We start from the raw sequence: 12,806 nt of genomic DNA on the forward strand, positions 1-12,806 counted from the left end.
GAATATTTTAGGATTTGACTGGCAAAAAGAAACAAACTGAATTGAAGACATCCCTGTGGCTTCAGAAAAGATTCATAGCTAATTAATGCAAATAAATTGCAGCAAGTGTTTTAACACATGAAGTCACATATCAATGTTTATCCAAACAGAGGAAACAGATTTTTCCTGTGATTAAGTATGTGTGTGCTATCCTCTTCCTCTGGTTAATCAGTGAAGACTGTTGCTGTTAATTCTAACACCAATACTTTCTCAACAAACCCGTCTTCTTCTCTCTCCTTTCTCTCTCTCTCTCTCTCTCTCTCTCTCTCTCTCTTTCAGTCATCTGGCCCAGAATCCCTTTATGTGTGACTGTCACCTGAAGTGGCTAGCAGACTACCTGTTTGACAACCCAATTGAGACCAGTGGAGCACGCTGCAGTCATCCCAGGAGGCTGGCTAACAAACGAATCAGCCAGGTCAAAGGAAAGAAGTTCAGGTGCACAGGTAGGTTATTAAGTCACACCAACACTCGTAAACGCACCAACACTGCGTCCTGGAAACCACTGTACATCCCCGCACTAAATGAAACTGTTTTCTAAGCCTAGTTTGCTGGCTAGATTATGGCAACATTATCAGTGGGTTTGCAACTTTCCAAATACATTAACCCCCATTACCTTAAAATGTGTTTGCTGTTTTATTTACATCAAATCAGCCACAACATTAAAACCACTGGCAGGAGAAAGAAAATAACATTGACAATACAGTGTTCTTCTGGGAAACTTTTGGACCTGGCATTCATGTGGATTTAACTTAGACATGTACCCCCCACCTAGACCAGACCACTCCTTGATGGCAGCAGCCATCCACGTTTTAAATACACTGCTGTTTGACAAGGTGTGTAAGAAAACAACAATGCCATTACTGAAGCGCGCACACAGACACTGATTTGTTGTATTAATGTTATTTCCTTTGTTCAGAGCCATGGCTTCTACTAATTACAACACAGACCAATTCAGTATATTGAAGCAGCACAATAACTAACCCAGCAGGGACTGGCCACAGAGTTTGATCGCCCACTTGTGTCAGTTTGTAAAACATTGTTTGTCTCTGTATTGGTGTGCAGTTCACAGTAACATAGTCTCTCTCTGTGCTCCCTTCCCGTTGTTTCCCTGTCTTATATATTATATTGTTTAATATGTCACTGGAAAATTAATTTTTTAAAGTCACATACAAACAGTTGTTGCCTGAAAGCAAATGAATGATGGGTGCTAAATGGGATTCGCTTGTGTTATCTAAGTGTTACCTGCAATAAGAGATGTTTTATTAGAAACTTGAAAGCTCAGCCTTTCTACAATGCTGAAATTAAAAAACTGTCATTATTCATGCACTTACAAAGGTTGATTTCTGTTATATAACCTGTCCAGCCCTCCCCATTTCTGAAATGGCTGGTCAAAGAATAAAACTGGGCATTAACAGCATAACCTAACACAGAAAACACAGAAAATCGTTCTATCCAGTGTGGTCTGCAGTGTCATGAGCACATGTGCTACATGTTTAGTTTATAGAAATGGTGAGCAAGACAACTATTACAAAAGACCTAAGGCTGATTGTGGCTGTCGTCTTTGCTTTGGCCCTTCCTCTCTGCAGTCCCATTCCTCTCCCTGCGTCTCCTCTTCCTCTTTAGAAACCTGTGTGGACATTTTTGCTATTGGTGGACAGTTCTCTGGTCCCGCCCCCTTCTTGTGCGGATCTGCAGCTGTCTGTTGCCTCTCCTGTCCTGTATGGACCCTGCCCCCTGAGTGATTGGTGCAGCTCTCTGTTGCCCCGCCTTCCTCCTGTGTGGACCTGCATTCTGATTGGTTCGTGCAGCTGTCTCTTGTGCTTGATCTAACCATGTGGCCCCGCCTATTGTGTCATCACATGGTTCCGTCAAGCGCCAGGGACCGCCTGGCACACTCCTACCTGCCTCTCCCAGCCAATCACACGCCTTGGAGCAAAAAACTGGGGGTCAAACACTTAACCTCTGTGTGTTTAGGGCTTTTGATACATTCGACTCTACCTGTGGCGCAAAGGAATGAGCCATAGAGAGACTTTTGGACATTAAAATACGGTATCAATCAGCGCGTCAGTCATAACCTAACTAACTAACTGGTGTTTACTAGTCAGTGGCCTGTGGAGTTTTGTTGTAAACCAACAAACTCAGAAGTAATTGTGTGTATCATTGTGTTGGATTCTAACAATGCATTTGCTTCCCCATGAAATATTTGGACGTTTTTTTAAGATTTTAATATGTGCATTATTTGCTAGTTTCCACTTTCTTCTTTCTTCCTTTTTGTTGGCACATCATTTATTATTTCTTGGCATGGACCAACGGTTGATTTTTGGAATACATTGCTTGCACTTGAACATGGTTGCATCATGTGCATGTGCAACATAGACTAAACAGGGACCTGAAATTGTTGCTTCATGGTGCTACCGGTGGTCAAAAACTTTATAGGGCACTTTTAAGTGAATTCAAAACCATCTATTTTTGCCTTGATTGCTGCCATCATAAATTGGAAATCTCTAGACGAGCTTCTAAATGCTCCTATCGTTACCATGGCGTTGCTTGCCGAGTGTTTCACGTCACATAAAAATAAGTGCTCGTGACACAATTCTCTACACTCCAATTGTCCAATGGCAATTAGCATGGCGGATTCTACCACCTCTGCACAAACCCTTCTCCCCAATTCCTACTAAGCCTCTTAGGTTAAAAAAAAAATCACCCCCTGCTCTTTGCTTTGGCCTTCACCCTCCTTCCCCCTACTTCCTTATTTTCTTCCCTGCTTTTTCCTTTTCGTGAACTTACCAGTCAACAGGGTTAGAAGCAGACTAGCAACGTTCAACAGAAAAGGATTAGGCGTATCTCTCATAAAAACATGAAGTGGTTATTTACTGAGCTCAGGTCAAGAGCATGCATTGAAAGCGGCCCCTAAATACGGGAGGCCGTTTTACGTTCTTTAACAATGACAAGAAGGAACAGGTAGTCTCTGCCAGTGAACGGTCTGAGAAGCAGAAAAAGTTAAATTGACAGAGAACAGATGGACAGAGAGAGGGAGCAAAATAGTAGTAGAAGAAAAAGTAGTAATGATAATGATGAGAATTCTAAAGAGAGTACAGTATGTGGTGTACAAACACAAAGTGCTGCATGATGTAAACCAGGTCCATTCTGCTGGGCCTTGTGGCCATAAATAATATCTGCTCACATTATATCTATATAACAGAAGTGGTCTCTGGCTCACCTTGTTAAACAAAAACATCCGATGTTAAACCACATTTATCTACAAGATGATTCCATAAAACCACCTGGATATTTGTTTGTTAATTTGATTTACAGTCCTAGAGATGCAGAATTACCTCTCTGAGTCAGCCCCGTGCATGTTACATTATAATGCTGCAGGAACACCACCAACCTGTACTTTTAAACAGATGAAGTAGATATAGTTAGGTGTAGCCCATTCCTGCCATGCACGTTACTGGTAAGCTAATTATGTGATTAGCCAGCAGAAGAAGGAATACTTTACATGTTGCTTCATCTAGCGTGATATTGATTTAATTAGATTTTAACTGTCACCTTTTTATTTTTATTTTTGAGTTCCTGGTCATAATATGTAAATGTGAACCCTTCCTCTTTCCTTCTGTCTCCCCTTTCTTTTTATTCTCCCTCAACCTTTACATTTCCACCTCCTTCTGTCCTTATTCTGTCACTTTCTTTCTATTCTCCTTTCTTCCAATCTCCCTCTACTCTGCAGGTCAGGAGGACTATCGAAGCCGTCTAAGTGGGGAGTGTTTCCAGGATCTGGTATGTCCAGAGAAATGTCGCTGTGAAGGCACAGTGGTGGACTGCTCCAACCTCAAACTGACCCGAATACCTCCACACATCCCCGAACACACCACTGACCTGTGAGTATAGCAAGTATTCTCTTTTTATACTCCATATGGATTTAAAACGATGTGTTAGGCTCCTCAAAGCTGAAACTGTAAAGCACTACACTCTGGATGTGGCACGGACCAGTAAAGAAGTATGTCTGCGGCATATGCACATACCAAAACATTCACAAATACAATTCTATAGCTCACAAATGCGCTGAATAGTGAAGCATATAGGCTTGTTTACCTGCAGAGGCATGCACATATGCAACGCACATGCTCTTTCGCCCTCTCTTAGTGGGGTATCATGAATATCACTTTTCATTCTTAGCTCCCAGAGCGAAAAGCCTCTTAACGGTCTTTTCCATCTTCCTCCGAGTCCCAAAGGAGCCATCATCATGTCTGGTGAAGGGTCTCACAGTAGAATACTGAATAGTCCCGTGGATTGTTCTTTTTACAGCTGAAAAATGGCAAAGGACTATCAGATAGCATGTAACAAGAATGCTGTATTGGAATGTAAAAGCTGATTTTAAAATCTTTTGATATCATTAGTGATACGTACAGAGAACTGCAACAATTAGAATATTGATCAACCCATCCATTAAAGACTAAAAGATGTACTGCTGGTTTTAGAACTGTGACACAAGAAAACCGTGTTGTGCAAAACTCAGCAAGCCCCTGTGTTACTTTCAGCACCTGGCTCTTGATCAAATATTCAATACGGTCCTAATTTCAGCAAGGAAATATGAATCCAGCCAGAAGTGAAGTTTCGCCTAATAATGCTGAATCACTAGGTGCTTTAAAACGTAGGTGAGGGATAGAGAGCTTCTCCCATGGTAGTAATGGAGAAAAGCTGCAGAGGGGGAGTACAGCAGCATGAAGGAAGATGCAGGATAGGTGTCACATTATTACTAATGAAGGTTAGTTGTACAATGGTCAATTCAGCCCTGGCTTCAGACACTGTAGATAACTAATAATGGCAGTATTCCACACACTGTTAGGCCACTATTCGTCTGTCTCTTTCTTTGCTTGTTTCTCTCTTTGAACCTTTGTATCCTCCAATCCTCCCTCCTTTTCTCTCCATCCATCCCCAGGGTGCTCCTTGTCAGAAATATATATTTTGTCCTTTATGGCTGGTTGGAGGGCACATCAAAGTTTCTGCTTTTTCCAGCACACTGGTTCTCTCTCTTTCCCTTTCCTTGAGAACACAACCAACCAGCAGGTTTCTGAAGGCCACAAACCTGCACACACAGAAACGCACACACGCGCGAGCCGTCATTCGCGCCCTATAACCTGCCTTATCAGGGGAAATCAGGGGAGGTTGTGGTTCAACTGAAGGCTTATTTATTTTTTGCCCTCTTTCTCTCATCAGTCTATCTTTCTGTCTTTCTTTGTGACTCTTTCCACTAGCCATAAAAATCCTTGACACTGGCCATGAGGGCATTGGCAAGAAATCAGTCTTAAGAGAATTGTTTGCACTCAGTTAAATGTAATATGCAGTCACAGCTGATATCTCCGACTGCCGGTCACACGGTAAAGAGGTTCAAAATATGCATATCATCCCAGCAGTAAAAGCAGTATCACTATCAGATCTACAGATCTACTTAACACCCTACAATAGTTTATTTCAGCTTATTTCGGCCTCATCCAGGTTGCTCCATCTTAACCCTGGTCTCATTACAAAGTGTCCCCTTGAGCCGAACTTTCACTTTCTTCCTTAGTCTCTCAGACTCTACCTCTGTCACACATACACGTACACAAAGTGCATCCTTTTAGCGACACCCTTTTAGTACAAATTACCTCAATAAAGCAGATGTCTAGCTTCCTATCTTTCAAACGGTTTTCTATTGGCTTAGGGCAGTGCGAGTATTGATGACTACATAGAAAAGATTAATTTCTCTTCTCTTCTCTTCTCTTCTCTTCTCTTCTCTTCTCTTCTCTTCTCTTCTCTTCTCTTCTCCTTCAACATGTACTTCAACACTTGCTAAAGTCCTCTTAACCTTCAAACCAGCATCCCACCACCACCTTCAGCCTCTCTCTCTCTGTGTGAACGTTCTGTTTTCTAAAGCAGTTTGTTTCATGAAAGACTAAGCATCCACCTCCCTCTGTCCATCTTCCTCTCTGTAGGCGGCTAAACGACAATGAGATTGCCGTCCTGGAGGCTACAGGGACTTTCAAGAAGCTGCCTAACTTGAAGAAAATGTATGTATATGTTTGAGAGAAGCACTTCTAATATGTATGTTGGTAATGGTTTTATTTCTTTTTTTATTTTCTAATGATCTATTATCCCTTTGTCTTTGTCCATGTGTTTCCCTTTCTTTATTTTGCATAAAAAACAAGAATGGTATATTGAAAAGGGCGTGACGTGCATAGAAAATGAGGATGTTTTGTATCTGAGGATAATCATTGTGGATGTTTTAGACACGCATTTCTTTGTCATTCCTAATGGGATGCTTCTCCATTCAATATATTCAAGGTAAATAAAGACAGTAATAGAATAGTTCATTGACAGAAAGAATCTCATGAGGACAGAAGGAAAGTTGAGGATGAAATAGCCTTCAAGAGAAAGAAAAGAGAAAAGTAAGGCATGGATGAAGGTTAACAGCAGACAAACATTAAACGACAATGTGTTAATAAAAATAGAACTAAAATGGAATATGACAACAAGAGAAAATTTAGAGAAAAAGCAGTACATGCAGTGAGGGCAGGAGTGAACATAAGAGAGGCATGAGGGAAAGGTACAGGAAGAGGAGTGACTGAAGACAAGCAAGGGGATGGGAGGGACAGAGATGGAGAGAAGGGAAGCATGGGTTGGAAGTATGGAGGAAGCAAATATTAAATGGAAATGGAAGATGGGCCTTCGGTTCAGATTTACAGTCCTTATCTACAACCCACTCTAGGTTTGTGTGTGTGTGTGTGTGTCAGAGCGAGATAGAGAAAGACAGAGCAGAGACCAGCAGTTGATTTATTGGAGAGGAAATTGCTAACAATCTAGCAGTGTCACTGACGGTATAGATTGGCTAGCGCTCATTTCCATTTTCCTTCTCTCAATTCCTTCCCTCTCTTCCTCATCTCCTTCCCTCGTCTCTCCACACCTCACATTTTCTCTTATGTTTGACTCTCCTCTGCTACATATTAAAGTTTGTCAGCAGCAGTTGCATTTGTTCTTTTTTAAACGTCTCCCTTCATCTTCTGCTGTCCGTTCTCTCATCTTCCCAAGACGATTAAGTGGAAACACAAAACTGGCTCCTGTACAGATGAAGGCTACAGTAGTTGTGATAGCTATCATCACCAGTTATTGTCTCTGTGACCAAGTGCTCTCTTTTTCTTTTCATTTCTCTCATTGTGAGCGCAAGGAAGAGAGATAGTAATCATTTTCATTTGTCTGTGACCGCTTGTCTCATTTACTTTTATGTGTGTATGCTTATTGTGTGTGTTGTTACTGTCATAGCTAGCTCTGTTATCAGAATATCTATTGTACAAGACAAGGACATTAAAAATAAAGAGAGAAGACTTAACATTTATTAGTAAAGGGACATGACCGATTACTGCAATTCAGTTGGGGATGTTGTGTTTTTTCGTAAGTGTTCGCATGTGTGGTTTTATTGTCCCTTTGGTAGTTGGCGTAAACAACTTCATGGGTGATCCTGTGTGTGCGCTGTAATTAAATTGAACACAGGACCTAAATATGAAAAACAGCTCATTTGTTCATCATAATCTTTTGTACTTCCTGCAGCAATCTGAGCAACAACAAGCTGAGGGACATCCGTGACGGCGCATTTGACGGAGCTGGTGGAGTTTTGGAGCTGCTGCTGACGGGGAACAAGCTAACCGGACTGCAGGGACGCATGTTCAAAGGTCTTGGTGGACTGAAAACTCTGTGAGTGTATTTTAAAGTAGTCATACTGTGCTTATATGAATCTGTTCACAACGGGTGGGGACTGTCCTCGAAAAGGGAGGTGATCCATTAAATTACTACATTTTAGCATGAAGACTTTGTAAGGCTTAGGTTAAGGTTGGGTTTAGGATAATATTAGGATAAGGATAATGGAAGTAATGGAAACATCACTCTGTCTATGTGTGTGTGATTGTTTTCTGCAGTATTATGTGGGTATCGATCATGTGGGCCACTGCCCAGCCAAACAAAAAAAGTCACCACCAAAAAAAAAGAGGTCACACACTAATGTTTCGTTGGACCACCTTTAGCTTTGATTACAGCATGCATTCACTGTGGCATTGCTTCGATAAGCTTCTGCAATGTCACAAGATTTATTTCCACCCAGTGATGCATTCATTTTTCACCAAGATCTTGTATTGATGATGGGAGAGTCTGACCACTGCGCAAAGCCTTCTCCAGCACATCCCAAAGATCCTCAATAGGGTTAAGGTCTGGACTCTGTGGTGGCCAATCCATGTGCAAAAATGATGTTTCATGCTCCTGGTGTTATCATCTTGGAATATGCCCGTGCCATCAGGGAAGAAAAAAATCCACTGATGGAATAACCTGGTCATTCAGTATATTCAGGTAGTCAGCTGACCTCATTCTTTGGGCACATAATGTTGCTGAACCTAGACCTGAGCAACTGCAGCAACCCCAGATCATAGCACTGCCCCCACAGGCTTGTACAGTAGACACTAGGCATGATGGGTGCATCACTTCATCTGCCTCTCTTCTTACCCGAATGCGTTACTGTACCACCATTATCCTTACAGTTTCTCAAACATGGTTTGACATGGTTGTTTAAGAAATGAGAAGCTACTCATTGCATCAGTTGGGGTTAAATAACTTCTTTCCAGCTGAAAGATAATCACCCATGCAGTAATTATCCAATAGGAGGCTTGTACCTATATGCTTAGTTAAATCCAGACGCTGACTTTTTTGGCCAGGCAGTGTCTTATACTATAACATAGCCTAATAAAAAGAACCGAGAACAAAGCCAATGTGGCACTGGATAAATGTTAGCGCTATAAATTCACCTAAAACCTTAATAAAATTAAAAGGACTTCTTCACATAAGTAAAAACAAGACCACCATATAGCAACCATGAACATTTTAAGGGGTCAAGTGAGCCATTATGTCGTATTTTGTTTTTGTTGCTGCATCTTTTTACTTGTAGAACAGCACATGTTGTCTCTGTTTCTGACTTTATATTATATTTTACAGTGTATAGTTTAGCTGTCCCTTTTTACGTTTACTGTCTGAGGTTACGATTGTTAGCTGACTTGTGTTAACTTCTGACTTATTATGGATGAAGCTTTTCTTCCCTAGACTAAAAAGGGAGGATTGTTTACTCACTCACCCTAAAATCGAGGCTAATGATACATATTGTTGTTGCTCTAATTTGGGCACCCTCCATAAAGACGCTAGCGTCTAATTAGGGTTTACAGGACTGTGTACAAAATCATGACCTAATGTTGTCTGTGCATGCTCAGTAATGACGAGCTAATGCTATCATGTATACATATGCCAGCTAATGACTCTCTAATGGTATCATTGCTGTCTCTGTATTATGTTAAGAGGCTCCCTGCTCCAGTAATAGCCTTGCTAACTAGGTTAGCCCGTCCCAGAGATTGCTAATGCTAACTAACTCACTTAGCATGGTCCCACGTGACTGCATGTCAAAAGCTAATGTCATATTACAGAGTCTGTCACAGCTGCCTTATGGGGGCTCCTGCTTTTTGTTTTATCTTTTGTCCTTGTAATTACATGTTGTGTCCTTTTATCTCTTTGGCTGTGTCTTTTTATCTATCCTAAGTGTTAATTAACTCGGGACATAACAAGACTCACTCATCCTTCTGGTTAAACTAAAATGAGGAATATCATGTAGAATCTTTAAAGTCTCTATTTTATTATTATCTATAGTCAAAGCAAATATGTGCAAACGCAAAGTATTTGCTTTCATTTGCTAAATATATTATATTTGTGTTTCCAGCATGCTGCGGAGCAACCAGATCAGCTGCATTGACAACAACACGTTCACGGGTCTGAGCTCGGTGCGTCTTCTGTCGCTGTACGACAACCGGATCTCCAGCATCGCCCCAGGAGCCTTCTCCACCCTGCACTCCTTGTCCACCATGTGAGTCCCATCTGTCTGAATTTCTCCCTTTTTCCTCCTCTGTTTTTTTCATTCCATGTGTGTCACAATCAATTTGTGTCTATCTTCAAATCTGATCGTATCTCCCTTCTCGTTTGTCTCGGCGTCTTTCTTTGTCCCTCACTCTCCCGTGCACTCTCTCCCTCTCAATCCCTTAATTTTTCAGCCCTGCAGTGGGAGTTATCTTCCATGCAACACTTCCACACACACATACACACACACACGGCAACATCCGCACACATGTTGCTCTCTGGACACGATTCCTCTCACAGATGCTCTCCATCATTATCGACTTAGATTGGTCTGGATCCCAGGACATTTGTTATCAAAGCTAAATACATTTTAGCATCAGCACACCCACACACACGCAGACACACCCACGCACAAATACACAAGAACACACAAGAACATCTGCAAGCTTGTTTTTGTTTTTGTTTTTTACCTTCCCAAAGATGCACACACCTGCTGCAACCAGGACACAGCATCTTGGATGGCATATTTTGGAGTGAGTGTGGTTGTTGGCTGGTGTTCAGTCTGTGTGCAGAAGTACACAAATACTGCCATGTGCTAAAGTTATGACAAGTATAAACCTGCCTCATTAACGATATTGTTAGAGGGAGAGAGAGGGCGGCAAGAGAGATGTGCCTGTGTGTGTGTTTTTCTTTAAACACCTGTCCAGATCCACCAGATGCTAATGCCATAAAAAGAAATGTATTTCGTATGTGTAGCTTGATTTTTATGTATACTCTTCTTGGAAGAGAGACTTCCAATGCCAAGAAAGGCTCTTCACATCATCTACTCTTTATTTGCTTCCCTCCATGCTTCCTTCCCTTGTTCTGCCTTTGTTCTTGCTCTCTGTCCTGCTGTGTAGCTGTCATCTTTGATTCAAGTTTCTACCTGAGTCTTTTGGGAGGAAAGACCAGAGACAAGAAAGGGGAAATGGGGAATGTAGAGGGAGTTGTTGCATAAACTCAAGTTTGCTCACTGAGGCTGTTGCTTATTATCACTACAAACACGGAAAGATGTTATTTTTCTCTCCTCCCTGTCATTTGCCACCATTCATTCTTTTCTTTTTTTTTTTAAAGTTATTCATTGTCTTTGTTGTAACACTTGATTTTGTATTCAAACACTTGCTTGCTGTCTGACATGAAAGAAAGATGGATAGTTTTTATTTCCAGCCCGTCTGTTTCGTTCATTCTCTCTTTTGCTAATATGTGTCTCCATTCTTGGTGCGTTGTTTCCCAACAGAGTTTGTCCATTTAATTAAAAGATTAACACGCTGAAGAGGAAGGAAGGGATTTAGCTTAGGTTTGGTCACGAAGTGAGGTTAATTCATTACAAGGAAATGGGCAAATAAAGTGTCCCTATCTATTGCAGCACACCATTAATATAGTTGCACAAATACCAACACTTTGCAGTGGACAAGCTGAAAGGCAGTGTGTCGCTTGCAGATCTCTGGACACAGCATGGAAGCACCACGTCACCATTTAAACTGTATATGTAGCTAATATTTTCATTGATGTAATGCTAAAAGAATATTTTTCACAATAACATTTTTCACTAAAATGTTCATGTCAATGGAAGGAAGATAAAAATTGCTCAAAGTAATCATCAGCTACTGTAACATCACCCCCACATTTGTTCTCATCTGCAGGGTGAAGGTTAATGATTCATTCATAAATATCCTATGCAGTGTGAAACATTTCTTTAAAGCAAATATTTAGTTAAACTTGATTTGATCATATTTAAAAGACAATGTGCTGCAACAGAGAACCTTGATATTTTTGTCCATCTCTTCCTTGGATGTGCCACAAGATTTTAGATGGCTGACGCAGCTTTAACTTAAGTGTACTGCCTGTCTTGAATGTGCCGCCCCTTCTACCCTTTTCAGTTTAAAAATGGCTCAGAATAAATATTGCATGGGCTGTGTTACAAGAGCAACAAAATGCAGTGAGAGGTGATCAAAAATGAATAAAATGAGCAGATAACCTTTTCTCTTTTCTTCCCCTCCTTCTCCCTGTGCCACATTTAGTTTTTCAGTCTCCATCTGTCTTGTGTTTTACAAAATGAATAATAACAACAGATAACCTTTTCTTTTTCCATTTCCCTTCTCCCCCATACCACTCTTTGTCTTCCACCTATGAAGTTATTCAAATGTGTGACTGGCCAAAAACTCTTTTATTCATGTTGCATTGTACCGTACAAGTGAATATTATTATACCCTGGACCTTCTTATTTAGGAGACACTAAAGCCTGGTAGTCTCTCTCAGCAAAAAAAAAAGGAAATTTTTTCATATGCATATTTTGTTTTGCATTTCATTTACCACAATGTGAAGAAATAGACATTATTTAAGTATGATTGTACAGCAACAGTTCCTATATCAGTGTCTGTTTTTTTGTATCGACTCTGATTCAGTGATTTCTCTGTTTCTTTGCCTGTCCATTATTGTTTCCATAGAAACCTTCTGTCCAACCCGTACGTGTGTGATTGTCACTTGGCTTGGTTGGGTCAGTGGCTGAAGAAGACCAGGGTGGTCAGTGGAAACCCTCGCTGTCAGAAGCCAGCCTTCCTAAAGGAGATTCCCATCCAGGACGTGGCTACCCCAGACTTCACATGTGACGGTGCGACCCTCTCTTCCTCTCTGCCGTTACTGTTGGATAAATGCCTGTCTTCCATTCTTTCATTTGCTATAACCGCTTGTCCTCTGGAGAGTCACGTGGGCGGGGGCGGCCGATGGATTCAAACCCAGAACCTTCTTGCTGTGAGACATCATTAAACATAATTGGAAATAACGGCATTTACACATAAAGCACAACCATAGGG

The 12,806-nt window shown here is 41.1% G+C and overlaps 1 protein-coding gene across 1 annotated transcript in view; it reads left to right on the plus strand.

Annotated features, from left to right (window-relative positions):
* slit3 (slit homolog 3) overlaps positions 1-12,806 on the plus strand; it is a 220,386-nt gene that overhangs the window by 168,692 nt on the left and 38,888 nt on the right. The window contains exons 14-19 of the mRNA XM_084549682.1: positions 319-482; positions 3,770-3,920; positions 6,015-6,089; positions 7,624-7,767; positions 9,821-9,964; positions 12,441-12,604. Coding sequence (XP_084405808.1) covers positions 319-482; positions 3,770-3,920; positions 6,015-6,089; positions 7,624-7,767; positions 9,821-9,964; positions 12,441-12,604 — 842 coding nt within the window. The remainder of the gene's footprint in view (positions 1-318; positions 483-3,769; positions 3,921-6,014; positions 6,090-7,623; positions 7,768-9,820; positions 9,965-12,440; positions 12,605-12,806) is intronic.

Source organism: Chelon labrosus (genome assembly GCF_963514085.1).
Source record: "Chelon labrosus genome assembly, chromosome: 8".
Lineage (NCBI taxonomy): Eukaryota > Metazoa > Chordata > Actinopteri > Mugiliformes > Mugilidae > Chelon > Chelon labrosus.